Here is a 26,775-nt window from a genome sequence, read left to right on the forward strand (position 1 = left end):
CGATCGCGGGCCGCTTGTTGAGCGGGACGGGAGGTGCCTAGCTCGGGCGTGGCTGGGAAGGAGATGCCGAGGCTTCGAGGCCTGGAGTCGGGGTAACCCTGGAAGGTTGCGGCGCCCGGCGGAGGTAGCGAGTCAACAGGAAAAAAAGAGGGTGAAAGGTAGGAAAATTAATCAGCTTAGAAAAAATATTTACAAATGAATTTACTTTTTTTTAAAAACAATTTAATTGTGTTTTAAAAGCAACTTTTTTTTTGCTGGAAATCTATATTTGAAAAAAAACACGCAGAAAGTGGGAAAAATCAATTAAGAGTTAGGAATCAAGATGGCGGCCACTCACCTCAGCTCAGAAGGATTAGGCCCGCCCACACACGCAATGAAACGCCCCCCGTGATGCACCGATTGGTCAACCATCAGGTCACTCAACTGTAGGATTGGTCAATCATCACGTCACTCAACTGTAGGATGGCCCGCCCGCACATGCAATGAACCCGCCCCCGTGACGCAGCGATTGGTCAACCGTCATATCGCTCGACTGTACGATTGGTCAACCTTCACGTCACTCAATGCTAATGAGCGGATAATGAGCGGAATTTTGAATGTTTTTTGTATACCGTCTGAACAATTTTTGTCTGACCAAAAAGTAAATACGCTATGACCATTCCAGAATCATAAGCTTTCTTTTGATAGAACACATGTGTAGGTATGCTCTATAAATTTTGAGTGTATAGCGAACATACTGACAGACAGACGGAAGGACAGACAGACAGACAGAAGAGCTCTTTTATATATATAGACAGATGTAATTGATGACAGCTGTCATCATCAATTAAAAAGGTAGCAAGCGCCCCTTTCTTAAAGGGGCACAACCACTAAACTGTAACATATATATAACTTAAATTAAACTTAACAAATTAAATTATAGTTTTGTTCCGGGGGTGATGAAGCACTTCAATCCCTCCGGTGCCCACCGGTTGCAGAAGGCCTCAAGTGCGCCAGTGGACACTGCGTACTCCATCTCCAGGGACACCTGCAACGTAACAGCAGGAGAGAGGCAGGCAGTCGGGCCGAAAGACCCCCTCGACGGCACGTTGCCTGGACCTGTTGATGGCCACTTTGGCCAGGCTCACGAGCAGTACTACGAGGAGGTCCTCCGATCTGCTTGCTCCCTTCCTCACCAGGTGGCGAAAGATCAGGAGTGTGGGACTGAAGTGCAACCAGAAACCGAGGAGCTGCCCTTCAAGATGGGCTGCAACCTCTCACGCTCAATGTCAGTTAGAGTTCGGCCTCTCCTGGGGAAGGAACGGACTGTTCCTCTGGTTTGTCCTGGGGGCGGTGCGGCCTGTCCCACCGGCCTGTCCTGGGGGTAGTGCGGCCTGTCGCGGAGAGGTGCGGTCTGTCCTGGGGGCGGTGCAGCCTGTCTCGCTGGCCTGTCCTGGGGGCGGTGCGGCCTGTCCCGGGGGAGGTGCGGCCTGTCCCAGGGGGCGGGGCTGTCTGTCCCGGGGGAGGGGCGGCCTGTCCCGGGGGAGGGGCGGCCTGTCCCGGGGGAGGTGCAGCCTGCCCTGGGGGAGGTGTGGCCTGTCCCGGGGGAGGTGTGGCCTGTCCCGGGGGAGGTGCGACCTGTCCCGGGGGAGGGGCGGCCTGTCCCGGGGAGGTGCGGCCTGTCCCGGGGGAGTTGCGCCCTGTCCCGGGGGAGGTGCGGCCTATCCTGGGGAGTTGCGGCCTGTCCTGGGGGCGGTGCGGCCTGTCCACAGGGAGGTGCGGCCTGTCCTGGGGGTGGTGCGGCCTGTCCTGGGGGAGGGACGGCCTGTCCCAGTGAGGTGCGGCCTGTCCCGGGGGAGTTGCGGCCTGTCCCGGGGGAGGTGCGGCCTGTCCCGGGGGAGGTGCGGCCTGTCCCGGGGAGGTGCGGCCTGTCCTGGGGGCGGTGCGGCCTGTCCACGGGGAGGTGCGGCCTGTCCCGGGGGTGGTGCGGCCTGTCCTGGAAGGAGGTGCGCCCTGCCCCGGGGAGGTGCGGCCTGTCCTGGGAGGAGGTGCGGCCTGTCCCGGGGGAGGTGCGGCCTGTCCTGGGGGAGGTACGGCCTGTCCTGGGGACGGTGTGGTCTGTCCTGGGGGAGGTGCGGCCTGTCCCGGGGGTGGTGCGGCCTGTCCTGGGAGGAGGTGCGGCCTGTCCTGGGGGTGGTACGGCCTGTCCTGGGAGGAGGTGCGGCCTGCCCCAGGGAGGTGCGGCCTGTCCTGGGAGGAGGTGCGGCCTGTCCTGGGAGGAGGTGCGGCCTGTCCCGGGGGAGGTGCGGCCTGTCCCGGAGGAGGTGTGGCCTGTCCTGCGAGGAGGTGCGGCCTGTCCCGGGGGAGGTGCGACCTGTCCCGGGGGAGGTGCGGCCTATCCTGGGGACGGTGTGGTCTGTCCTGGGGACGGTGTGGTCTGTCCTGGGGGCGGTGCGACCTGTCCCGGGGGAGGTGTGGCCTGTCCCGGGTGAGGTACGGCCTGTCCCGGAGGGAGGTGCAGCCTGTCCCGGGGAGGTGCGGCTTGTCCTGGGGGAGGTGCGGCCTGTCCAGGGGGAGGTGCGGCCTGTCCTGAGGGTGGTGCGGCCTGTCCCGGGGGAGGTGCGGCCTGTCCTGGGGGAGGTGCGGCCTGTCCAGGGGGAGGTGCGGCCTGTCCTGGGGGAGGTGCGGCCTGTCCAGGGAAGGTGCGGCCTGTCCCAGAGATGCTGTCTGTGCCCGGGGGAGGTGCGGCCTGTCCTGGGGACAGTGTGGTCTGTCCTGGGGCAGGTGCGGCCTGTCCCGGGGTGGAGGTGCGGCCTGTCCCAGAGATTGGCGGTCTGTCCCGGAGGGATGGGTGGCCTGACCCGGGGGAGGTGCGGCCTGTCCCGGGGGGAGGTGCGGCCTGCCCGGAGGCCTGACCTGGGGGAGGTGCGGCCTGTCCTAGTGGGCGGTGCGGCTTGTCCCGGGGAGTTGCGGCCTCTCCTGGGGGAGGTGCAGCCTGTCCTGGGGGCGGTGCGGTCTGTCCTGGGGGAGGTGGCGCCTGTCATGGGGGCGGTGTGGTCTGTCCTGGGGGCGGTGCGGCCTCTCCCAGGGGCAGTGCGGCCTGTCCCGGGGAGGTGCGGCCTGTCTTGGGGGTGGTGCGGGCTGTCCCGGGGAGGTGCGGCCTCTCCTGCGGGAGGTGCGGGCTGTCCTGGGGGCAGTGCGGCATATCCTGGGGGAGGTGCGGCCTGTCCCAGGGGAGTTGCGGCCTGTCCCGAGGGAGGGGCGGTCTCTCCCGGGGGAGGCGCGGCCTGTCCCGGGGGAGGCGCGGCCTGTCCCGGGGGAGTTGCGGCCTGTCCCGGGGGAGGCGCGGCCTGTCCCGGGGGAGGGGCGGTCTGTCCCAGGGGAGGGGCGGCCTGCCCTGGGGGAGGTGCGGCTTGTCCCGGGGAGGTGCGGCCTGTCCTGGGGGAGGTGCGGCCTGTCCTGGGGGAGGTGCGGCCTGTCCAGGGGGAGGTGCGGCCTGTCCAGGGGGAGGTGCGGCCTGTCCTGGGGGAGGTGCGCCCTGTCCTGGGGACAGTGTGGTCAGTCCTGGGGCAGGTGCGGCCTGTCCTGGGGACGTTGTGGTCTGTCCTGGGGGCGGTGTGGCCTGTCCCGGGGGGGGGGGAGGTGCGGCCTGTCCCGGAGATTGGCGGTCTGTCCCGGAGATAGGGGTGGCCTGACCTGGGGGAGGTGCGGCCTGACCCAGGGGAGGTGCGGCCTGTCCCGGGGGGTAGTGCGGCCTGTCCGGAGAGAGGCGGTCTGTCCTGGAGGCCTGACCCCGGGGAGGTGCGGCCTGTCCTGGTGGGCGGTGCGGCTTGTCCCGGGGAGTTGTGGCCTCTCCTGGCGGAAGTGCGGCCTGTCCTGGGGGCGGTGCGGTCTGTCCTGGGGGAGGTGCGGCCTGTCCTGGGGGAGGTGCGGCATGTTCTGGGGGCGGTGCGGTCTGTCCTGGGGGAGGTGCGGCCTCTCCTGGGGGAGGTGCAGCCTGTCCTGGGGGGCGGTGCGGTCTATCCTGGTGGCGGTGCAGTCTGTCCTGGGGGAGGTGCGGCCTGTCCCGGGGAGGTGCGGCCTGTCCTGGGGAGGTGCGGTCTTTCCTGGGGGAGGTGCGGTCTGTCCTGGGGGAGGTGCGGTCTGTCCTGGGGGCGGTGCGGTCTCTCCTGGGGAGGTGCGGTCTGTCCTGCGGGAGGTGCGGTCTGTCCTGGGGGCGGTGCTGCCTGTCCTGGGGGCGGTGCGGTCTGTCCTGGGGAGGTGCGGCCTGTCCTGGGGGCGGTGCAGCCTGTCCTGGGGAGTGGGTGTGGCCTGGGGGAGGTGCGGCCTGTCCTGGGGGGGTGCGGTCTCTCCTGAGGGAGGTGCGGCCTGTCCCGGGGCGGTGCGGTCTGTCCTGGGGGCGGTGCGGCCTGGCCTGGGGAGTGGGTGTGACCTGGCCTGGGGAGTGGGTGTGGCCTGGCCTGGGGAAGGGGTGTGACCTGTCCCAGGAAGGGGGCACGGCCTGTCCCGGGGAGGGGCGGGGCCGAGGCGTGGCCTGTCCCCGGGGAGGGGCCTCCAGGGGTTGCGGCCGCGGGCTCGCGGTATTTCCTGTCTCAGGTGTGTGCTTCGGTGTGTGAGTCACTTCCGCTGGGTCGGTTCTGGCCGGGCAGGTGAGGGCCGCAGTCGATCCAGGTAAAGTTGTGGAGCGGCGGCCGCGGGGACCCGCAGCCTCTGGTTTGGGTGCGAGGATTCTCGAGAAACATTAGTGAAATAAACTAAAGCAGTGGAAGGGTCAGGTGTGAGTGGGCGGCTCGGGCCTGGAGTGCCTTCACCAGCTGACTGCCGGGGTGATTCCCCCGGACCAAAACTTTAGTGGGAGCAAAGTTCCTTCTCCGACAGAGAGCTGGCATTTCACTGGAGATTGTGTCCACATGTGAACTGACTGCTGGTTTATTTTTGTATTTGATTTTAAGGAACCCTCCCTAGGGGTGGTAGATTGGAGTTTTTAATCTGTCTGGTTAATGTCACTCGATTTCTGTCTTGGGCCAGCGAGACTAGAGAAGCTGAGCGTTACTTGCAGCGTCACAAATCTGAGACTATCTTCATCTGATCTCAAATTTATAACTTAGGAGTTTTGGAGAGTTCTCGACTATTGCTGTCATAGTGATCCCCGTCTTTATCGATTTGTACAAATAAATAGAATGCTATGTTAAAATGTTAGAGGCAACTTATGTAATACAATAAGCTACTGTTAAGTAGTTTATATAGACTTTTAGACTCTTCCCTTCATTCTCGTTAATGAGGGTCTGAAGTTATAGGACCACTGTCTTTATAGCAAAGTTTTAGGAAACTTGATTTTGTTACAAAAACAGAACATTAATAAAATAAACATGAAGATGTCTCCAATGATGACTAAAGTCATTTGTGAGTAATGCCGTAGTGACAAAACAGATTGATGGATGGCTGCAACAAAAACTGAAAATGTTAGAGACACTCAGCAGGACAGGTGGCATCTGTTGAGATCACCAGTCAGCTGATGTTTCAATTAGAAACCCTTCCTCAGAACTAACAGATATTACAGATGAACAGCATTTAAAAAGAGCAAATTTGCATTTATATAGGGCCTTTCACAATCTCATGAAGTCCCAAAGCAGTTCACAGCAAATGAAGTACCTTGGCAGCCAATTTGTCTCCTGTTCCTCTTCCATGGGAGCTTTTATGTCCACGTGAGGGCAGCCGGGGCCTCGGTTTAATGTTTCATCTGAAAGAGCGCACAAACAGCAAAGTAAATAGAATGACCTATCACGTGCTAAGGTGGGGAACAGGAAATGGTTAAATGGCAGAAGTGATATGTGCAGAAGACAAAATGAGACAAATCAAAGAAATAAAAGACATTTACACAACAGTGTAAGGAGAGCTAAAGTGGATAGGTAAGTAGAATGGAAAGCATACAAAACTGGCCAAGTGCAAGAGGCTCGAGCGGCCAGGAGTCTGGTGGAAGAAAAAAGTAATGCAGACCATGGGGTCCCCATGGGATGGGGGTGGGGGGCAAAGTGATCACCTAATCTGTGTTTGGTTTCCCCAATGTAGAGAGGATTGCACTGTCAGCAGTGAATTAGTATATTAGGTTGGAGAAAATACCTGACAATTGCTGTCTCACCTGGAAGGAATGTTTGGGGCCCTGTGGGAGGCGTTGAATGGGTAGTTGTTGCGACTCTCATGCTTGCATGGAAAGGTGCCAGGAGAAGGAGAGCAGGTACTATGGGTGATGGAAGAATGAACCAGGGTATCATGAAAGAATTGGTCCCTTCGGAATGCTGAGGGGAAAGGAGGAGCAGATGTGTTTGGTGATGGAATCACATTGGAAATGACAGAAGATTACCTTCCAAATGTGGAGGTGGGGCTGGTGGAAGGTGAGGATGGTGCGGGGGGGGAGACTTTAATTCTGAGTGAGACAGAGAAGAAGTAAGGGTAGGAAATAGAACAGACTTAGTTGAGGATCCTATCACTCATGGTGGAGGGGAATCATCAGTGGAGGGAAAAGGAGTCCATTTTGGAAGCTCTGGTGTGGAAGTTGGCTTCAGCAGACCAGATGTGACCGAGATGAGAGGGCCGTGGCTTACGATGTCCTGGAATAGAAACCTACAGGAGGAGTTAGCTTCACGGCGAGTGTGCCTCTTTGCCAGAGGCCCTCAACCCGGGATTAAACATTTGGCAATTGGTACGCCTGGAACATAGCATTGGACTTGGATATCAAGGACATCAAGGTGGTTGCACAACATGACCTGTGCCGATCCTTCCACCATGCTGCTAGCAGATGCTCATTATATATCCAATCAGAAAACTCTCAGACTTTGGATGACTGCTGCATTACTTGCAGCTTTTTATAAGGAGACACATTCCTAAATCTAGGGCTCAGTGCCTTTTATGACTGTTGCAGAGGTAGGCAGCTGCTGCTGAAGCTCTGCACCTCCAATGTTTGAACCAGCATTGAATGGGATATGGTGTATGTAAATACTGTGGTCAGGAAGATGGTATTCGCACATCTTATGGTGAGTAGTTCCACTCACCATATTGCCCTTGAGCTCTTAGTACCTGCTGCCCTCCAAGCAAGAACTCAAACCCGTGCTTGTTAGTTCTGTAATGATTAACTTTTGGGGGGAAGAGGTAAGCGCAGTCCTTCTGGGGTCAAGGTGGCTCCAAGATGACAGTGGAAGCTTGGAACCGAGAACCTTATGTGGCTGACTTGGTAATCGGATACTTGAACCAGGCAAATGTGCAGAACTCCAGGACACTGTTGATAATTGACCAGCCAGCCCAGCTCACAAATGAAATCTGAAGGAGAGCATCTGTAAATGGGGTAGAAATTCTTCAGTTGGTTCCAACTATCACTGCAAGCTTATGCAGCAATGAGAAGGATGGTCCTAGCTGGACAAGGTGTGAGAAGGAGCTCTTTTATGCTGTGGTTTTAGCTGGTCAAACTCCAACAGTATCGCTGCACACTTGGCTCTGCAAGTTGTATTTAAGTTATTTTGGATTTGTGTAAATTGGCGTGACCCTATGAAGAGAGAGTGAGCATTCCATGTTGGGCAAGCAGAAACGTTACAGATCTGGGTAGATTTCTCAGTAGCTTGATTTGGATATTCTTGAACATAAGGGTCCTCTGTATGTATCAGACAGAAAGCTGATCAATGAGAAGTGTAAAAAATTTCCAATATCCATAGCCTTTTCCTTTAGGTCATGTGCCCAAGTATCAGTTCCAACTATCAATGTGGTCATCCTCTGGTGTACCCTCATCAAAGCCAAAATGTCCCCACTGTAGCGTGGTGACCAGAACTACATGTAGTAGATGCTGTGTAGAAAAGCAACATAATTGTTGAATTAGAAACTGATTTGAGTTGGATGTCATTTTTTGTATTTCCTGTCAGTAATATCTCTCTCTTATAGATTCCTTGAAAAAGACTAGATTCCTTGAAAAAGACTAAACAACTGAAGACATAATCATGCCAGAAAATCCTGTAACAGGTACTGTCTTAGTCCATTCGAGTTTTTTTTGTGTTTAAACAACTGAAATGTCTACTATCTGTAGTAGTATTTTAAAATTCTTGAGACTTCCTGTTTGTGTCGCCTTTTTTCTTTTTGCCACGATTGAACATACAAACATACAAAATAAACGGGTAGGAAAAGACCAGCTGGTTCATCAAGCCTGCCGCACACCATGATGGTCGGAGCTTCATGACTAAACACTTCCGCCCTCCTCATCCCCCACCGCCGGCTATGTAATTTCCTGGGAGAGGTGCAAAAACCAGGGCCAATAAGGGGATAATATTCTGGGAAAATTCCTCTCCGACCCCGCTCGGGCGACCAAAACCAATCCAGGAGATCACATGGACCAAGTATTTATCTATCTATTATTATACTAGCTAGGGGGGCCCGGCGTTGCCAGGGCTTTTTTGGGCCGCGTGGTTTACGGCTGGGTGCTGCCACTCCCGCGCTCTGTGTCACTCTTTCCCTCCCTGCCCCCTCTCTCTCGTTCCCCCCCCTCTCCCTGCTCCTGTATGTCCTCTCGCGCTCTCTGCCTCGCGCTGTCTGTCTGTCTGCTATACACTCAAGTTATAGAGCGTACCTACACATATGTTATATCAAAAGAAAGCTGATGATCAGGGGAGTGTCATAGGCATATTTACTTTTTGGTCAGACAAAAATTGTTCGGACAGTATACAAAAAACGTTCAAAAATCCGCTCATTAGCGGTTGACCAATCCTACCGCTCATTAGCGTTGAGTGACGTGATGTTTGACCAATCCGACAGTTCAGTGACCTGATGGTTGACCAATCGGTGCGTCACGGGCGGGACCTAATCCTGCAGCCTCCCGAAACGTCGCCGCCTTTTTTCCCCTGCTTTTCCTCAACAGCAAGCGGGGCAGCTGCGTTGGCCCGCCGGAGCGGGAGGTGAGTTGGGGTCACTCGGGCCGGGCCTCTCAACCGCTCGGCCCGAGACACAGAGCGGGGGAGCGGCAGCGGGCGACCATCAACCGCGCGGCCCGAGACACTGCGGGGGAGCGGCAGTGGCCAGCCGTCAACCGCGCGGCCCTCTAAACTGCCCTGGCAACGCCGGGCCCCCCCAGCTAGTTTATCTATCAAGACACTTGCCTTTGATATATGATCACTGCCCCAGTCAAGAACCGGTTCAGCTCCCTCTTGAAGGCATACAGAGAGTCAGCACACACCACGTGATTGAGTCATGCATTTGTGAATCTTGGTACCTGTCACACTTGGTAATGCCTGAGGAAAAATAACTATCTAACAGTAATGCCAGCTATTACTACTGTTGATAGGTAATCTGATAATGTCTCCAATTTGGCTCTTCCACTAGTGCTGGCCCTCTGGGACAAGTTGCCCAGGTCTGCCCACCATTTTCTTTTTTCAGCCTATTTTTTCCTGTTTCCCAAGTCAGGTAAATGAGCTTAATTTTTAATTTTGTAGATTTTAATTGAATATTTCTTCCATCCCTCCAGCTCTCTTTGCTCTTTCCCAATTTCTCCTGGACCCTGCCCTTGCTTTGCCTTGCTTTTCTTTCCTTCCCCTTTTTCCTGTGGGCTCTGTTTCTGATTCTGGGCCGGCATCCTGCCCTTCTGGCTTGCCTAATCCCACTTCTGATTCTGATTTACTGGCTTTTTAAAAAAAAAAAAAAAAAAAAATTATTCTGTCTCCAGCCCCACTCATTTGTGATGTTCTGGCTTGATCTGCTGTCAAATCTGCCTCTGCCCAGTCTTGCAACCAACTGGCCTTCCTGCTGCTTTGCATTAGGCCTCCAAGCACTTGACGTGTTTTCAGCCACCATAACACTGCTGCCTCGTCTGCCCCGCCAGTTGGCTGAGCCCCACTGCCTGTTTTTCCTCATCAGACCCTTCAAAAAAAAATTCTCTCTTGCTTAGAAATAATTTAAAATTAAAGAATGTTTTATTTCTAACAGTTGCTCCAATGTTAAATTTAAACATTTATTATTTCTAGCCACTCCTAAATAGGGGGGTTGGTTAAGGAGTGACCTGGAGAGAGAGAGAGAGAGAGGAAAACGGATGGAAACTAAGGGGGTGGGGGAAATGGGGTTGCGGGGGGCGATGACGGGAAGGAGAAGTGTGAAGGCGCAAATTGGGAGATGGGAGATGCGTGGCAAGGAAATGGTGCATTGGGGAGGGAATGCATGGGATTTGGAAGAAATAATGGCAGCATGGAGTAGGCAAGGATAGAAGCTTGCATGAGCACTGCAAACGAGAAAGGTGCAGGGACATAATGAGAATGATGGGGTGATAGGAAGGGTGCAGTGTCAATTGGATAGTGAGAAGCAAAAGTGATGGGGGATATGACCAGAGCATAACAATAGTCGGTAATCAAGAGGGTTGCAGTGAAGTGGGAGTGAATGGGAAGAGAGCCATTGAGGCCGACAAGCTGCATTTGCTCCATATCCACCACTGAAAAATGCAACCTGCAGCCCTTGGCAATTCTTCCCCTCCAAGTACCCACCATTCCCCACCTGAAAAAGAGTGAAAGAAAGAGGGAGAAATGCAGAGATGAGCAGACCATCATCTTCTACATTTTCAGCATAAAAATGAAAAATATAGGTAAAAGAAATATATTGTAAAATCAAGCCAGTCCTGGCAAGCAGGATCAAGGCCTGGGAGAAAAGGAGCAAAAGAGACTGTCGCTTCTGACTTACTGTGAGCAATGCTACAGGAGATTTGCTAATATAACATTCTTGCATCAGGCACACATTCTTTGGGCTGAATGGTATATCGAATGTGGGCAGATGTCTGCAGGGGAAAAGAAAGCATGCTTCAAGCTTCCAATTAAAAAATAGTTTTCACACACAATGCACTGAGCAGTCTCAAACTCATTTCCAATTCCTTTTGGTGATCACTGATGGATCTTCTGTGGCATTGTCACAGGTAGTGCCTTTAAAGTCACTGCTGTATATAGGCAAATTCAGGTCAGTGTAGCTACTTATAAACTACTGAGGCCAATCGAAGGGCAGTTATATTGGCTTGTAAAATTTAATGCTTCATGCCAACGATTGGCTTTTTCTGTTTTTAAAAATGAAATGTTTGTCTGCTAGATGCAAGACCTGTTTATTTATAACTGGCAGATCTGACTATGGTGACACAGATGCTGTTTTATGGTATCTAAGTAAAATGTTATAATTCTCCCATGACCTCAACCTCACTAATGGATGCTAACGACCTATCCCATCCCAGATTGAATTAAAAAAAAAAAAATCCTTGAATTGTAGGAGCATATTCTGGAAAGTATAGTGTCATGATTTTGGGTTCTAACGATAGTTTCTCAAGTTCAGTATCACAACCACACCCATAACCCTATGATCCAGAATGTACATTTCCTTCCCAATATCTAGGCACATTACAGTGAGACCCAGGGACCACAAGAAAAACCCTTCTACTGTCCACTAGTTAAAGGATGTATCATGTGCAGCCACATGATTCTCCTCTGCTTAAAAAGCAGACTGAATATATACCTTCAGACTGAGATTTAGGCCCAAAGCAGCAGATAAATGAACAGTATACAGTATAAACAGTGAGTAACAAACAATACTATTCTCCTTGATATAACATAATAAGCATGCAACTCACTTTCTCATGGACTTTAAAACAGACACTTGCATCTTGTGGTATGAAATGTGCTGCTGTTTCAAAAGTAGTCCAGCTTCTCCGCTGGTCAGCACAATCTTAAAAACACACAACTTTTCTGCTGGCTGAAAAGCAGACTGTCCACATGACCCCCATACCTAGAAAATGTGATTAAAAAAGACCTGTGATACACAGGTGTGACCAAGGTGTGGCACAGGAAGTGTGACTAAATGGATGTATGTGCTAGACACACAAAATTTATTAATAATTCCAGCAGATGCCCCATAACATTTACCCCCAATGAGTTGGAGGATATGGTGTTTTAAAGCAATTGGGGAGGCAGTTATCAACAAAGCCTAACGGGGAAAGCATGATGGGGAAAGTGTGACATAGGAAGTCCGCATTACACGCAAGACTTCGAATATATTGTCATGCGTGTCCTGTGGTGTTGCTTTTAGAAAATTGCATACCGCTTTATTTCACTTTGGATGTTAAGTATGTCATTTAATTTCATTCCATTTCTTGCATTGTGCCATTACATTTCCATCCCTAACTTAGTGCTCTTAATCCAAAACCCTGTCAAATCTGTTCCACTGCAGTCTCTCTGGTTCAATGAGGCCACAATCTCCCCTTCCCCTGCTTCCACACTCCAGCTCCAGCCCCTACCCATCAAGTCTCCCACCCCAACACATCTAAATACGACCACACCACATATAACCCCTTCACTGCAACAGTGTAATCTATGACTCAATGTGAGCAATGCCATTAGAGATTCACTAGAATATGTGGGGTAACAAATGTTTTACATAGTTGCAATTAGACAGTGCTAATTTTTTTCCTATGAATTTTTCAATCTATAGTCGATAAACAGCAGGTTTTACAAGCACTGGCTCGCTTGCAGTCACGGTTACGTGAGAAAGGAGATTCATCTCAACATGAAAAACTAAATATTTTACGTGACACACTTGAAAGCCCCCTGTTTAATCAAATACTAACCCTTCAGCATTCTATCAAACAGCTGAAGGAACAGGCAAGTGCTTAACATGTTACTATGCTATTGTGTATATATGATTCTGTCTTCGTGTGTTCTGCTTGAAAAATACATTGGCCCAGAAATTCAGGTCGGGGGCTTCCCACGGGTGCAAGCCCACGACCTGCACTTACCTTGCGCGCCGGCAGTTGAGCTCTGGGCTCCTGTGGAATTCCACTCCAGGGCCTGCTCCAACTCCCGGCGTGCTGTGCTTGCGTGTCCCAGGGGTGTAGCTGGTGCGATGTGTCCCCTGGGATCACGTGAGCCATGGGCAGCCAATCAGAGGAGGGAAAAGCCCATTCATAAGATTGACGGGAAGACCTGTCTAAACTTAATGAATATACGGGCCCCGAAATAACAGTAAACCTTCAAATAAATTTTAAAAAAAATCACACTTTTTAAATAAACTATAAATTACATTAAATAACTATTTTAAACAATAATTTAAATTTTTGAAAAAAATAATTTTATAAAAAAAGGGGCTAAAAATAAACTTACCTTGCTTTAAAGTATTTAAAAATAATAAACCTGTGGAAAAAATGTTTTAATTTTAATTAATTGACCACTTACCTTTTTAAATGCAGGCCTTACGCCTGGTTTTTACATTTCTAAAATCTAAAGACTTACCCTCACGGAAAAACCTGTTTTAAAAAAAAAACGTAAGTTCAAAGCGCACGCGCAGACTCCCGCGCACACGCGTTCGACCTCTGAACCCCTTCGTTCAGAGGAACGGAAGTGCCGGTTTCCCGCGCATGAGCAGTGCATGCAAGAAACCGGCACTTCCATCGGGTCCGCGCGTGCGTACTCGCGCGTTGGGACCCGAATTTCTGGGCCATTGCATTCTGAGATTAGTAATGCTTGATTTAACTTTTGTGTAGTTGTACTAGAGTTCTAATTCAAAAAACAAATTCAGATCACCCTATGACAAATATATGTATTCTCTTTAGACTGGCTGCTCTCAGCCATGCAGTAACTAATTTAAAGTGAGCACAATATAGACCAGACAAAAACTCCCATAATTTAAAAAAAAAAATTGAATCTTTTATGATTTGCAACAGAACGGATCCCATTGTGAATTAAAACATCGTCATTCAGTGAGCAACTATTTAATTACAGAGTTTAGTTGCAGTCTTCTGAGCAGCCTGTTTGTTAGTGAATGCTCTTAAAATTCAAATGATGCAAGATTGTAAAAGTGCAACTTATTATCTCTGTCCACAGCTGAACCACATGTCCACAAATTCATCTCCTAACTTTGACTTTTCACAAACGGGACTCTTGGTGTTCAATCCAGAACACACTGTTAATAGTCTAGCTTTGGCCGAAGATGCAAAACTGTTTCCAGATACTCCAATTTATGACCAACCAAGATTGTTAGAAACACCTGAGAGAGCACAAGATGATTTTGATAATATTATTCAAATTATAGCTCAGGTTAGTGTTTCTTTTTAACATGTTGCAATAAACTATTATTTCACAAATAAACCGCACTAAGGTACGGTTAACACCATTTGGGTAAAATTATGATATTGTTGCTTTGGCTACTATGGGATGTTGAAGTGTGAAAATTCCTAGTGCACAGCCATGGAATTTGATTGCTAAAATATATTTATTTTGAAATGGACAAGTTTTAACTGTCCTATTTTGGAGTGAGTATGGATAAGAGTGTTTAGTTGAATTACAGAAAGAAATCTACTGAGCTGTTTGATCAGTTTACCTTTTAACAACTCTACTAGGCACAATACTCAGCGATTTGCTAATTTAATCACTTTATTGTACAGTTTCAATGCAATTTTTCTGAAATCTGCATAATATTATGTTAATTATTGTCGGATATTTTTCTTTTGTCCCTATCCATTGTAATTGTGCTGCATCTGCTTGGTAAGATTTGGTTTTGTTTAAAATTGTTTGGCTAATTGGATATTTATGTACTACAACTGTAATTTAATCACCTTTTATTAATTCACCTTTTTAACAAATTTCTCAGGGAAGACAAGTAGAATATATTGAATTGAACAAGCCAGCAATGGGGGGCTTGGGATTCAGTGTGGTCGGTCTTAAAAATGACAATATGGGCGAACTTGGTATCTTTATACGGGAAATACAAAAAGAAAGTATAGCAGACAGGTAAGATTGTGTTTTAACCACATCCTTTTGATACTGGTATTCTTGAAGCTTGGATTTAAAAAAAAAATAATAATAATTCCTGAGTGTTTTGAGAAATCTACATTAAGCAGTCATGGTTCAACTTTTTTTCATCTTTCCATTTTCAAGAATTATCCAATGCAGCTTAACATTTTTTAGATATCCTAGTATACTGTGTAAACTTTTTCTCTTGTGGTAAAAATCACTTCCTTTTGCAACATTGAGCATATAGTACTAAAAGGGCCATAATTTGCTGTAAGAGTGAATCTAATGATATCCGGCATGACTTGGACTTGGACATGCCCTGCCCATTTAATCTCAATGATATTTTGCGCCACAAATTGCTGGAAGTGCGAGCTGATAACGTTGCAGCGAGGGACACCAGGTATCTGGGACCTGAGTGAACAGGCCGAGTAACTATATCTTTAATTAATCAGATTGAAGGATTGTGAAATGAACAGCACAAAGACTGATGAGTGTAAATTTAGAGTGGGTGAATTCAATGTCCAATCATACAGAAATAAAGAGGGAAAGAAACATTTTATTTAGGGAGAGAAAAATAGAGACTGAAAGGAAAAGTAAAAGGCTCCTTGCATCAGTTCAGACCAGCTCTAACTTTCTGTGCTGAGTTTAGTTTGTATCTAACATACACGTACAACAACTTCACGCAGCTCAGTGCATTTCAATGGTGAGCCAGACAGCGAGATGCCATTTTTACAAAGCTGAAGGCATCTCGGACAGCAGCTTTTGGATTTTAGCGTTTCATTGCGCATCTGCCCTTGCGTGAAGTTGCTGCAACATTTGCACATAAAGAACGGCAAGTGCTATTATCCTCGCCTTATTTTGACAGCAAATTATGGGCCATTCTATTTATTTTGAGTAACCATCAAACATGCAATACTCCATGCATTAATTTAGGAAATTAGTACAAAACCTAACTTACCAGAAGTATAACTCAAGAGAATACTGTCATGGAGTGAAAGGTTGCAGCTTTCTGTTTACAGTCTTCTATTTGATGAGTTTACCACTCTTTACTGTTTTTTTTTCCAAAAAAAATGTGAATTTAACATGGGGACTAGATTAGTATACCGCCCTTTCACCTCTTGGAGCTAGGTTTGAATCCAAGTACATTGATGGGATTAGTCTCCTCTCTGTTCTGGCTAATCCAAAATGAAATAACTGGCCAGAAATTGCAGGAAAAATAATGACAAATTAACAGCGCTCTTCATTATTAGTTTGTAAAAATTCCAGCCTTTTGCGGTAAAGAAGAGATATGCCATGAGTTAAGAACATAAGAAATAGGAGCAAGAGTAGGCCATTTGGTCCCTCAAGCCTGCTCCGCCGTTCAATGAGATCATGGCTGATCTTCTGCCTCAACTCCATTCACCGGCCTTATCGCCATATCCCTTGATGTCCTTGCTAGTCAGAAATCTATCGACTTCTATTTTGAATATACCCAGTGACTGAGCCTCCACAGCCCTTTGGGGTAAAGATTCACCACCCTCTGTAAAGAAATGTCTTCTCATCTCAGTCCTGAATGGCCTACCCTTTATCTTTAGGCTGTGGCCCCTGGTTCTAGACTCCCCAGCTAAGGGAAACATTCTCCCAGCATCCACCCTATCAAGCCCTGTAATAATTTTGTGTGCTTCAATGAGACCCCCCACTCATTCTTCTGAATTCAAGAGAATACAGGCCTAGTTTACTCAATCTCTTCTCATACGACAGTCCCACCATCCCAGGAATCAATCTTGTGAACCTTCGTTGCACTCCCTTTATGGCAAGTGTATCCTTCCTTGGATAAGGAGACCAAAATTGTACACAGTACGCCAGGTGTGGTCTCATCAAGGCCCTATATATTTGGAGTAAGACTTCTTTACTCCTGTACTCAAATCCTCTTGGAATGAAGGCCAGCATACCATTTGCCTTCCTAATGGCTTGCTGCACCTGCACAATTCTGATTCGCTGCTCTGCCGTTGGCCTCAACAAAACCAAAAAAATTGTAATCTTGCTGTGAGCCTCCCCATTGAAATTAATTGCACGTCATGAAATTGCTGGATTTACAACGCTAATACTAATTAATCTCGATGCAGCCATTTAGGGATGGTATTTCATGTCATAAGGACCCTGTTAATGATGTGATTTATGGTCCTGAGATGACACTGAACCTCGGAGGCCCAGAAAGGGAACAATGAAGCTGTGGAGCCTCACTCCAGCAGGTAGTGAATTGTTCCCAGAGGTTTAGTATCTTTTCAAGTGTCTTGGCAGTACTTTGTACCAGTCTTGCCATCCACATAACTGTTGGTGTTGGATGCCACATCATTTTCAGGATGCAAAGTTGTTTTGACACTCAGAAATGCAAATTCGATTGATTTCTTTCAGAACATAATTTTGGGATACAGTATGTGAGTAATTTGAGACATGATGTGGTAAGTGTAGCATGCCTGGGAGGAAAAAGATGACTTGGGACCGATGGTTCATCACATTCTCCATCACTGGGGTTTTCCTCATGTAATTTTTGGGTCTGTTATAAACTAATTGATAGATTGATTGCTATGATTAGTCAACAACGCCATTATAAATGTAACTCCGAGGATGGTAGAAGGCGCATTAGATGGATCTTGGTCTTGTTTTGCCTAGCAATTCCTACGTTCCTATGAAAGCAGTTCCACTGTCCTGATCATGATGGATAGGGCCATGGCTCCACACTTCATGCATCAAGAATATTTGTACATTTCTCACACCTACCCTCCATTCACTCATTAACTTCTCAAGGACCAACACAATAATTCCCAACACAACTGGGTTACAATGTCCTCTTCATCTGCTTGTCCTTTTTTTAAAAAAAAACCTTTCTGTGTCACTTTCTCTTTCCACTCTCTTTCTTTTCCCCCTCTCTTTCTCGTTCTATGTCTAATTTGACTCTAATTCACCCTATTTCCTTTTCTGTCATTTGCTTTGTTTCTTTCTCTATCCTATTCTTCCATTGGTTGAAGAGATAACCATTGTGCATGACATTCATGAGGTCCCAGACATTGATATCGCTGCGCATATTGATATTGTTTCAATGTTCCAGCAATTTATGATGCAAATAATGTGCGATCTGAATGGCGAGGTAAAAAGCCTAATTAACGTCACTTGCCTCGCGATGTGGTATTGCAGCAATTTCTGACCTAACTTTAGGGTGCCACAACTCCTTTCTTAGTGACAATTAATCCAGAGCACAAACAGCCCTTAATTTGAAACTAGACTGGTTCACGCAGAGGCCACAAGGAAGGCTGGTGCATCTAATAGAAACATTACACTGTTGTAGGATGGGTGGTTCTGAGATTGGGGCACAATATTGGTGTCAAGTAGGAGGTACTTTACATTAATTCATACAATTCCTGTATTCCTAACCTGTTGGAAAAGTATTCATCAGACAGAGGACTAAGATTTCTTGGTACAGAAGACATTTCTTTGAAATACTCCAACATCATAAAATCTATCGAGTGGCACAAAGTATTTATTTAATTTTAAAATTCTAGATTCATATGTGTAAACATTGTAATTATCTTGCAATACAAAATATTTTAAGTTGTCCCTAAAGTTCTTCTCTCCATTTATGTGATACTAGCTGGGGGAGCCTGGCTTTGCCAGGGCTGTTTTGGGGTGGGGGAGCCCGGCTTTGCCAGGGCTGTTTTGGGGCGGGCGGTTTAAATCGAGTGCCAGGCTTTGGGGCCCTGTCTGTGTCCCTTTGTGCATCTGGTGCTGGGCAACATTTTAAATCGAGTCCCAGGCTTTAGGGCCCTGTCTGTGTCCCTTTGTACCGACACAGCCTTTTCCTTCCTCCTTCTCCAGTTCTGTAGCTTTCCTGTATCGTACCATCCCTTCCTCTAACTGGGTGAGTCACATGGTCTGATTTATAGGCTTCCCTGACGTGATAGGAGATGCAGTTACGCTTGGAGGGTTTTTTGTTTTCTTCCTGAAGTCTATGATTAAGTGTTCAAATCCCTCCATGGCCTCACCCCCCTCTATCCCGCCTCGTAGGACTGGGCCTGGCCAAAGTGGCCATTAACAGGTCTAGGCAGCGGGTGGTCGAGGGGGTCGTCCGGCCCGATCGCCTGCCTCTCTTCCGCGGCTATGTTCACGCCCGGGTGGCCCTGGAGATGGAGCATGCGGTGTCCGCCGACACACTTGAGGCCTTCACAGACCGGTGGGTGCCACGGGGACTGGAGTGCATCATTACCCCAGGCAATGTAATTTTAATTTGATTTTATAAGTTTTATTTTAAGTTCTATTTAATTTACAGTTAAGTGGTTCTAACCAAAAGGGGACCCCTCCCTATCTCTGTAACCTCCAGCCCTACAATGCTCCAAGAACTCTGCGTTTCTCCAACTCGGGCTGCTTGTGCATCCCTCACTTCCTTTGCCCCACCACATGCTTTCAGCCATCTAGGCCCTAAGCTCAGGAATTTCCTCCCCAAGCCTCTTGTTTCTCCACCCTTAAAACTTACCCCTCATACCAAATGTTTGGTCACCAGTCCTAATGTCTCCTTTTTTGGCTTAGTGTCAATTTTCTTTCTCATTAATTAAACTCCTATAAAGCGCCTTGGGACATTTTTACTACATTAAAGGTGCTCTATATAAGTGCAAGTTGTTCAGTATTTTACTGCCAGGCACTATTTGTATCTTATGAATTACTTTTAAAATTACTAAATTTACTCAAATACAAGTGACTTTGAATGTCAGTTGAGGCTGGGATTCACATTTGCAACCTTTTGATTCAACACTACCCTGTTTGAGATACCAGGCAGCCTTATTGAAATTTGAAATCCTCCAAATTATGCAGTCATTATTAAATAGGTTTAATAAACTGCACTTCAACATTTTCTTTTCATTATTAAATAGCTGAAAATGGTCATCTTTTCTGCGCAGAATACTAATGAAACTTTTTGGGGGTTTTGTGCATAGGGATGGCAGGTTACAAGAACAAGACCAGATATTGGCCTTGAATCATATACCATTGGATGAGAACGTTTCCCACCAAGAAGCCATTGCATTGCTTCAGCAGACCAAAGGATCTGTGCATTTAGTGGTTGCCAGAGGATCTCTTCAAGAAGCTTCTACCAATCCAACAGAAATGTCAGACTTATCCTTTGCTTCACAATCAGTAAGTTCTGTTTTTTTTTTTCCGATCAGGAATTAAATCATTTAATAAATCTAGAGATGTAAGAGTTTTGATGTTTAAGTTCTGTGGGAAGTTGAGGCCTATCTTTCTATGTGTTAGTGCTGTTAAACATCTTCTCTATCTCATTCATTGCCTACTGCTGGTTATTTTCAAAATGTAAGTAAGTTTTAGTGAAATATATCTTTTAAACTTCCTTCTGCAGACTGTGGTAAAATTTGGCTGCCCAAATGTATTTGATTTTATTAATGGTATACTATGAACATAGAAATGTTTGAACATGCAAGTAATCTTTTATTTCTAGTTCTACCAAATTTGTTAAAAATTGGTGGTTGTATCATTTTATTTTACCAAAAAAGTTCTAGGGAATTTCTACAATGCAAAGAAAATATTTTTGGATTAGCATTGTAATTTTTTAATGCTTTCTTCACTGTAGTGTAACTCCAAGAAGAGAGATTAAAAAACAAGATTGTACTCGAAGCAAAATTTCTAATTGGCTCTGTGGCCAATCTACTTCAATTCTTCTGAAGTGTAATACTTAAATTTAATATCTCAGCATCTTTTCAATTTACTTAATTGCCTGAGTTCAATAACCGCTTGTAAAAATCACTAAGAAAATTCTAACTGCCAAAGATACACGAGCACAACCTCTAGGGCATCAATCTAGCATTATGCAATTATTGGACTACTATGCTACATTGAATTTTTATTGTAGCCTGCAGCTTGTGATGTTACGGACACGATTGTTTGATTTGATGTTTTCAACAGGTGATATTCTTATACTGAAATAACTGTAGCTTGTTACATAGAATTCAGCATGGCTACTTAAATTTGTATTGTATTCAGTTTCTCATATCATACTCTGCTCTTGCCAACTATTTAAAGCATTTAATTGATTTGACTAATTACAAGGCAGTGATGGAGATGTACAGATGTCAAGAAACTAATAAATGTCATAAGGACAATGCGATAAGATGACAGCATTGAAATCACTAGGTGCATAAACTTAGAAAAGTAACTTTTTTGTGGGTGGTGAAGTAGGACTGATATTTCAAACAGAAGTCAGTTAGGATAAAAGTGGAAATCTTAAAGTTGACCTGCTACTGGTTTCTAAACATGATGATGGATTTAGGAATCTATTTCTGGTTTCTGCAATTCTCTACTAATTTTAGGTTACCAAACAGTGAGAACCTTTCCAAATACTAGTTGACGTACTGTGGTGTTGCATATGGGAAGTTAAGACCAAGGGCAATATTCATGACTGGCAGGATAATTGGGCCAAGGTAGGAGAGAAGTGGCGGGGGATGGAGGGAGGTGGAGTGAAGGGAGAAAAGTAGTGGGGGGAGGGGCCAGTGGGAGATAATGGGAGGAGAGGGTTGAATACAGACGGGTGCTGTTCAACAACAACCACTTGTATTTATATAACGCCTTTAATGTAATAAAACGTTCAATGGAATGCATCTCTGCCTAGGAAATTCTCTTGAAAGGGTGGTGGGGGAAGTGCAAAGCTCAGACAATTGGGAGGGGCCATCAAGTTCAGCAAATAAGTGAGGACCTGGAGATTGATCCTGGGGAGAGGGGCACAGAGATGGACAGCCAGCCAGAGGGCTTCTGAGGTTGTTTCAGGGTTGATCTCTTGGTACAAAAGCTGAATACTGTGGATGCTGGAAATTTGAAATAATAACAGAAAATGCTGGAAATGCTCAGCAGGCCAGGCAGCATCTGTGGAGAGAGAAACAGAGTTTCTGACGAAAGGTCATTGACCTGAAACGTTAACTCTGTTTCTCTCTCCACAGATTTTGCCTGACCTGCTGAGTATTTCCAGCATTTTCTGTTGACCTCTCAGTAAGTGCAAGTATGTAGAGGGTTATTTTCGGGCCGTTGAACCTGCAACCTGGTGTGATCTGAGAGTGCAGCAGATTGTGTTGACCATGAAGCTTGAAAAGTTGCTTCATTGGCTAGCATTCTACGACAGTTTATTGGGCCATTTTGTTGGGACTACATGCTGACTCAATCAAAATCCGTTATTACTGCTGATTTACCTGACCCATCCACATTTCCTGAACAGTGAAGGTGCAAGAGGGCTGTACCTCCATTTCTTTATTCTTCATGCATGAGCCTAGTATCAATAAACTATTTGATCATCACAGCAAAGTTCACCCTGCCCTAACTTGGTGTTCATATTTACTTTAGTAGGTATCACTGGACAGCAATCGGGCAGTAACTTGGCTGGTTATTGTTTTCTCTGTTCCTTTTGCCCAGACTGAGATCATGTAACCTAGCGCAGAGCCCGAATTGAATCTGGACATGCCTTCTCTATGTGGCTCGCTGGATGAGCAGAAATTTCCTCCAGCTAAATATTGGGAAGCTGAAAGCTGTTGTCTTCGGCCCCCGATGCAAACTCCGTTCCCTAGTCACGACTCCATCCCTCTCCCTGGCAACTGTCTGAGGCTGAACCAGACTCTTCACAACCTTGGTGTCATATTTGACAGAGATAAACTTCTGACCACACATCCGCTCCATCACCAAGACCCTTCCACCTCCGTAACATCACTTGTCTCAGTCCCTGCCTAGTTCATCTGCTGTTGAAACCCTCAACCATGCCTTTCTTTCTTCTAGGCTTGACTGTTCCAATGTTCCCCTGGCTGGCCTCCCATCTTCCACCCTACATAAACTTAAGCTCATTCCAAAGCTCTGATGCCTATATACTAACTTGCACCAAGTCCTGTCCACCTGTCACCCCTGTGCTCGTTGACCTACATTGGCTCTTGGTCCGGCAATGCCTCAGTTTTAAAATTCTTATCCTTGTTTTCAAATCCCTCCATGGCCTCGCCCCTCTATCCCTGTAGCATCCTCCAGCTCTACAAGCTTTTGAGAACTTTGTGCTCTTCCAATTCTGGCCTCTTGTGCATCCCCAATTTTAATCCCTCCACCATTGGCGGCCATGCCTTCTGTTGCCTAGGCCCTAAGCTCTCGAATTCCCTCCCTAAACCTCTCCGCCTCTCTTCCACACTCCTCCTATAAGAAGCTCCTTAAAACCTACCTCTTTGTCCAAGCTTTTGGTCATCTGCCCTAATACTGTATCTCCTTATGTGGCTTGGTGTCAAATTTCTATCTGATAATTGCACCTGTGAAGAGCCTTGGGATGATTTACTACGTTAAAGGCGCTATATAAATGCAAGTTATTTTCCGACACCAGATTGCATTCCTTCACACCCTGTTGAGTCAAGAATCAATCTAATTCCCTTTTGAGTGTGTGAACAGAGTCGAAATGCATCATATGAGTTTATGCTGTGTTGCGCAAGTTGATAACTAGGTACAAGAAGTTATTTCTTGAATGGAACTTTATAAATATAATAAGTCAGAAGCTAATCAAATTGTCTGATTCTCTCCAGGTTTTGGGTTATATACCTTCCTTTGTCTACGTTAATAAACAAGGCGCTCATTCGATTCATCAGAATGACAGCAGTTAATAGTTAAACAAGGAATATTATGCCAACAACAGTTTTTTTTAAAGCATTTTTGTCTTACAGTTTTGGTGCTATTGAAGGATAATCCTTTGTATCTGCTGGTGGGGTGCCAGACTAGAAATGATAGTAAAATTTGTATCTGACTTGCTCAAGGCAGGATTTTTGTTTGTCCCAGCTGAAAGTCTTAAGTCATGTACATTCTTCATTTGTATGGCTCAGTTCTGCATCGGGTGGTGCATTTATCCTTTTGAGACATCAGGGGAGACCTAGTCTGCAATGCATTACTGCCTTGGAACATGCTTCAGACTGTTATTCTTTATGATTTATTTAAATTATGTAATTCTTGCCATAAACAGCTTATCGTTAGTCAGTGTGCTGTGGCAGACAGTAATGAATGGCAGCCTCCTTTAACTAAATCACCTGATTAACCAGCAGTGAGACCAGGATTTCTTTCCCTAAATGACACAGTAAACTATCAAAGCTATACTATAGTCAAATAAATGACAGGCAGATCCTTGGACACAGCCTTGTATAGTACTGTAGGAATATTTCAGTTCCATTACCGTTTATTGTTGAGCCTTTGGATGACACAGGCATTGCTTTTAGCATAAATAGAAACTGTAATTAAGGTGTTTATATACCCTCAATGTTTTCAGCAGTAAAAGCAATTGTCTCCAAAAAAAAATCTATCTGGAAACAATATGCTCTTGAGAGCTCTTGCATTATTTTAGTCACCTGTGGAAACGATTCATTTTGACCAATAAAAGTCTCCTATTTCGCTAGCGAAATAAATATTTCTGTTTTCCATCCATCCCAGATTCGGTGGGGGCACGTAGAAGAAATTGAGTTGGTCAGTGATGGATCAGGCTTGGGATTTGGAATTGTAGGAGGAAAGCCAACTGGAGTCATTGTGAAAACCGTTGTACCAGGAGGATTGGCTGATCGGGTAACCTTTTCCTTTGCATTATCGCAGAAGTTTGAGTGCCTACTTCTTCGAACTTTAGGTTGTGCTCAAAAATGATTATGTATAGTCGATGCCCTTCACTGAATAGGCCCTGAATTGTATTGTAGAGGCATGTGGATTAACTCCTTGAAGTAGAATTGTAATGCTTTAATCGTCATTCTGTTTAATAACCTGTAGTTGGTAGAATTTCCTCATCAACTTAATGTTGCCGTTGCATTAAGATTAAAAAGTTTTAAGCCAATTTCTTAGATTTTACCAAATGAAAGACCATGAAAGATTTCCTGTTATGTGTTTGGATGCCTATGTAACCAGTTATAGTCAAATGGTACTTGTAATCAGAAGAACTGGTGAGAGATGTAGGATTTTTTTTCCAGTTTGAGAATGTTAATTGCCCAGTATAGATTGCAAATAGAACATAAATTGATGAATGGTAGGCTACTGGAACTGTTTCCAGTTATGATAAATCTGGGCCCGGAATTTGCGGTCAGCGGCAAAGCTGTTAGTTCGCTGTTGTTACCCACTGCAACTTCCGGCCCCTGTTGTTTCTATATTGACATAACTAAACAGAAGTCATTTGGAAATGTAATTTTTATTAAAACATTACTTATTTCCCCATTCTTCTCCTTGAGTCGACTTGTGTTGTGCAGGTTTTGTGTGCTGTTGCCAATACTGCTTTGTACTTGGTTTCCAGGAGGTCAGTCTGTGACTGTGATTTCTTTTTTTCTCACCCTCCTTTCCTATGGGGAAGTGCTTAGCCTCTCGAGTGTTTCTGCAAGATATGGACATTAAATTGGCATATGGGAAAACATGGACTCTACCACTCCATGGCATGTGTATTCTTTCCATCTGGATTTTTGAGTTCTATTTATTACCAATTATTTTGTTGCTTTCATTCTGTCTTTTCTCATATTATAAAGACATGGAATGGATCCCTTTTGTGAATGTAATTTCCCAATTTCTACTAGGATAGCATTTTCATTTTTGAATAAGGACATCAAGCAGTGCATTTCATTGTACTGGCAGTCTTGTGGAAATTGGATACCAGGAAGACCATTCAAATAACTTGACTGTGATTAGAAGTCACAGCTAATTAATTTTTTTTTTCTGTTGGCTAAATTAGACTAGCAATTCAGAAAATCTGTTGCATATTGCAATATGATAATAGCCACAAGAGTCCCAAGTTCATCTGTGGCCTATACTGAATTAGCCGGTGTCAGCAGGAGGGCCATATCATTGGGCCGGATTTTGCTTTAGAAATAACGGTGAGGCTAACAGCGCTCACCGTTATATCGTGGAAATTGGACAGTAACCACACGTGCATTTAAATGCAGAAATGCGGAAGTTGCTGAGATGCAATGTTCCTTCAAAACTTCCCAAAAACGGCATCTCACTGTCTAACTTCCCATTTAGTTACATTGAACGGCGTGAAATTGCTGTACTTACCGCATAGATACGAACTAAACTTGCCAGAAAAAGTTAGATCTTATCCATTCCAGTGTAAATACCCTTTTAATAGTGTGATAAGTCCAAATTGCTGCCAAACAGCTGCTCTGGGACTAAAAATTAACTTTTACAAGTGTGGTGTCTCATTCCTTCAGATTGTAATTATTGTTGAAGAATTAAAATACATTTAAAAAAAAAAATTTCTTTCGCTTTTATCTCAATGAATCTAATCTTTCTTTCCCTCTCATTTTGCTTTCTGTACCTTTATTTGAGATTGAATTCAATATTCTAACTGTTCCTGGTTCAGACTGTGCTGCTCATTAACGATTCTTCAATCTGATACACAGTTGCTTTCCCTGTTCACACAGGTCCCAGATGCTCTTTAGAGGGCACTGCACTTTTTGGCTGCCTAATTTACAGTACGTTCCAGTGCAAAACCCCATTGAAAGTCTGTGGGCAACGGTAACGTTTTCCGCTGAGAGCAAATTCCAGACCATGGTCTTGAGCTTGGGTTGGGGAAGAGAAACGTTAGCTCGGATTCTTGGTCCTGATTGTTCTAGAGTTGGAAGCTGTTACTTCTGGAGGTGCAGTTCTGAGGATGTAGGGTAAGGGCAGCATTGAGTTTGGTACTACTGACTCCCATAGTTGAATAGTACCTTGACATTCACTGCTCAAGCTCATGCATTAAGAACACTCAGTTGAGCGAAGTAACAGAGGTCTTCTGCCACTTGTTGAACTGAGTCATAGAGTCATAGAGTTTTACAGCACAGAAAGAGGCCCTTCGGCCCATCGTGTCTGCGCCGCCCATCCATCCCTGTCCAGTCTAATCCCATTTTCCAGCATTTGGTCCATAGCCTTGTATGCAATGGCATTTCAAGTGCTCATCCAAATGCTTCTTGAATGTTGTGAGGGTTCCTGCCTCTACCACCCTTTTAGGCATTGAGTTCCACATTCCAACCACCCT

At 46.2% G+C, this 26,775-nt stretch overlaps 1 protein-coding gene across 8 annotated transcripts in view; it reads left to right on the forward strand.

Annotated features, from left to right (window-relative positions):
• The first annotated feature begins 4,500 nt into the window (after positions 1–4,500).
• Positions 4,501–26,775, forward strand: part of patj (PATJ crumbs cell polarity complex component) — a 471,326-nt gene continuing 449,051 nt past the window's right edge. For 7 of the 8 annotated variants that reach the window (XM_085982876.1, XM_085982869.1, XM_085982874.1 and 4 more), the window contains exons 1-7: positions 4,562–4,650; positions 7,906–7,983; positions 12,460–12,629; positions 13,848–14,060; positions 14,614–14,753; positions 19,721–19,919; positions 24,222–24,350. In XM_085982876.1, coding sequence (XP_085839002.1) covers positions 7,962–7,983; positions 12,460–12,629; positions 13,848–14,060; positions 14,614–14,753; positions 19,721–19,919; positions 24,222–24,350 — 873 coding nt within the window. In that variant the 5' untranslated portion in view covers positions 4,562–4,650; positions 7,906–7,961. Of the gene's footprint in view, positions 4,651–7,905; positions 7,984–12,459; positions 12,630–13,847; positions 14,061–14,613; positions 14,754–19,720; positions 19,920–24,221; positions 24,351–26,775 lie in introns of all 8 variants that reach the window. The other variant, XM_085982870.1, reaches the window with a different exon arrangement.

This window comes from Somniosus microcephalus, chromosome 3 (assembly GCF_052327205.1).
Source record: "Somniosus microcephalus isolate GS21.2 chromosome 3, FLI_Smic_1.0, whole genome shotgun sequence".
In the NCBI taxonomy this organism is placed as follows: domain Eukaryota; kingdom Metazoa; phylum Chordata; class Chondrichthyes; order Squaliformes; family Somniosidae; genus Somniosus; species Somniosus microcephalus.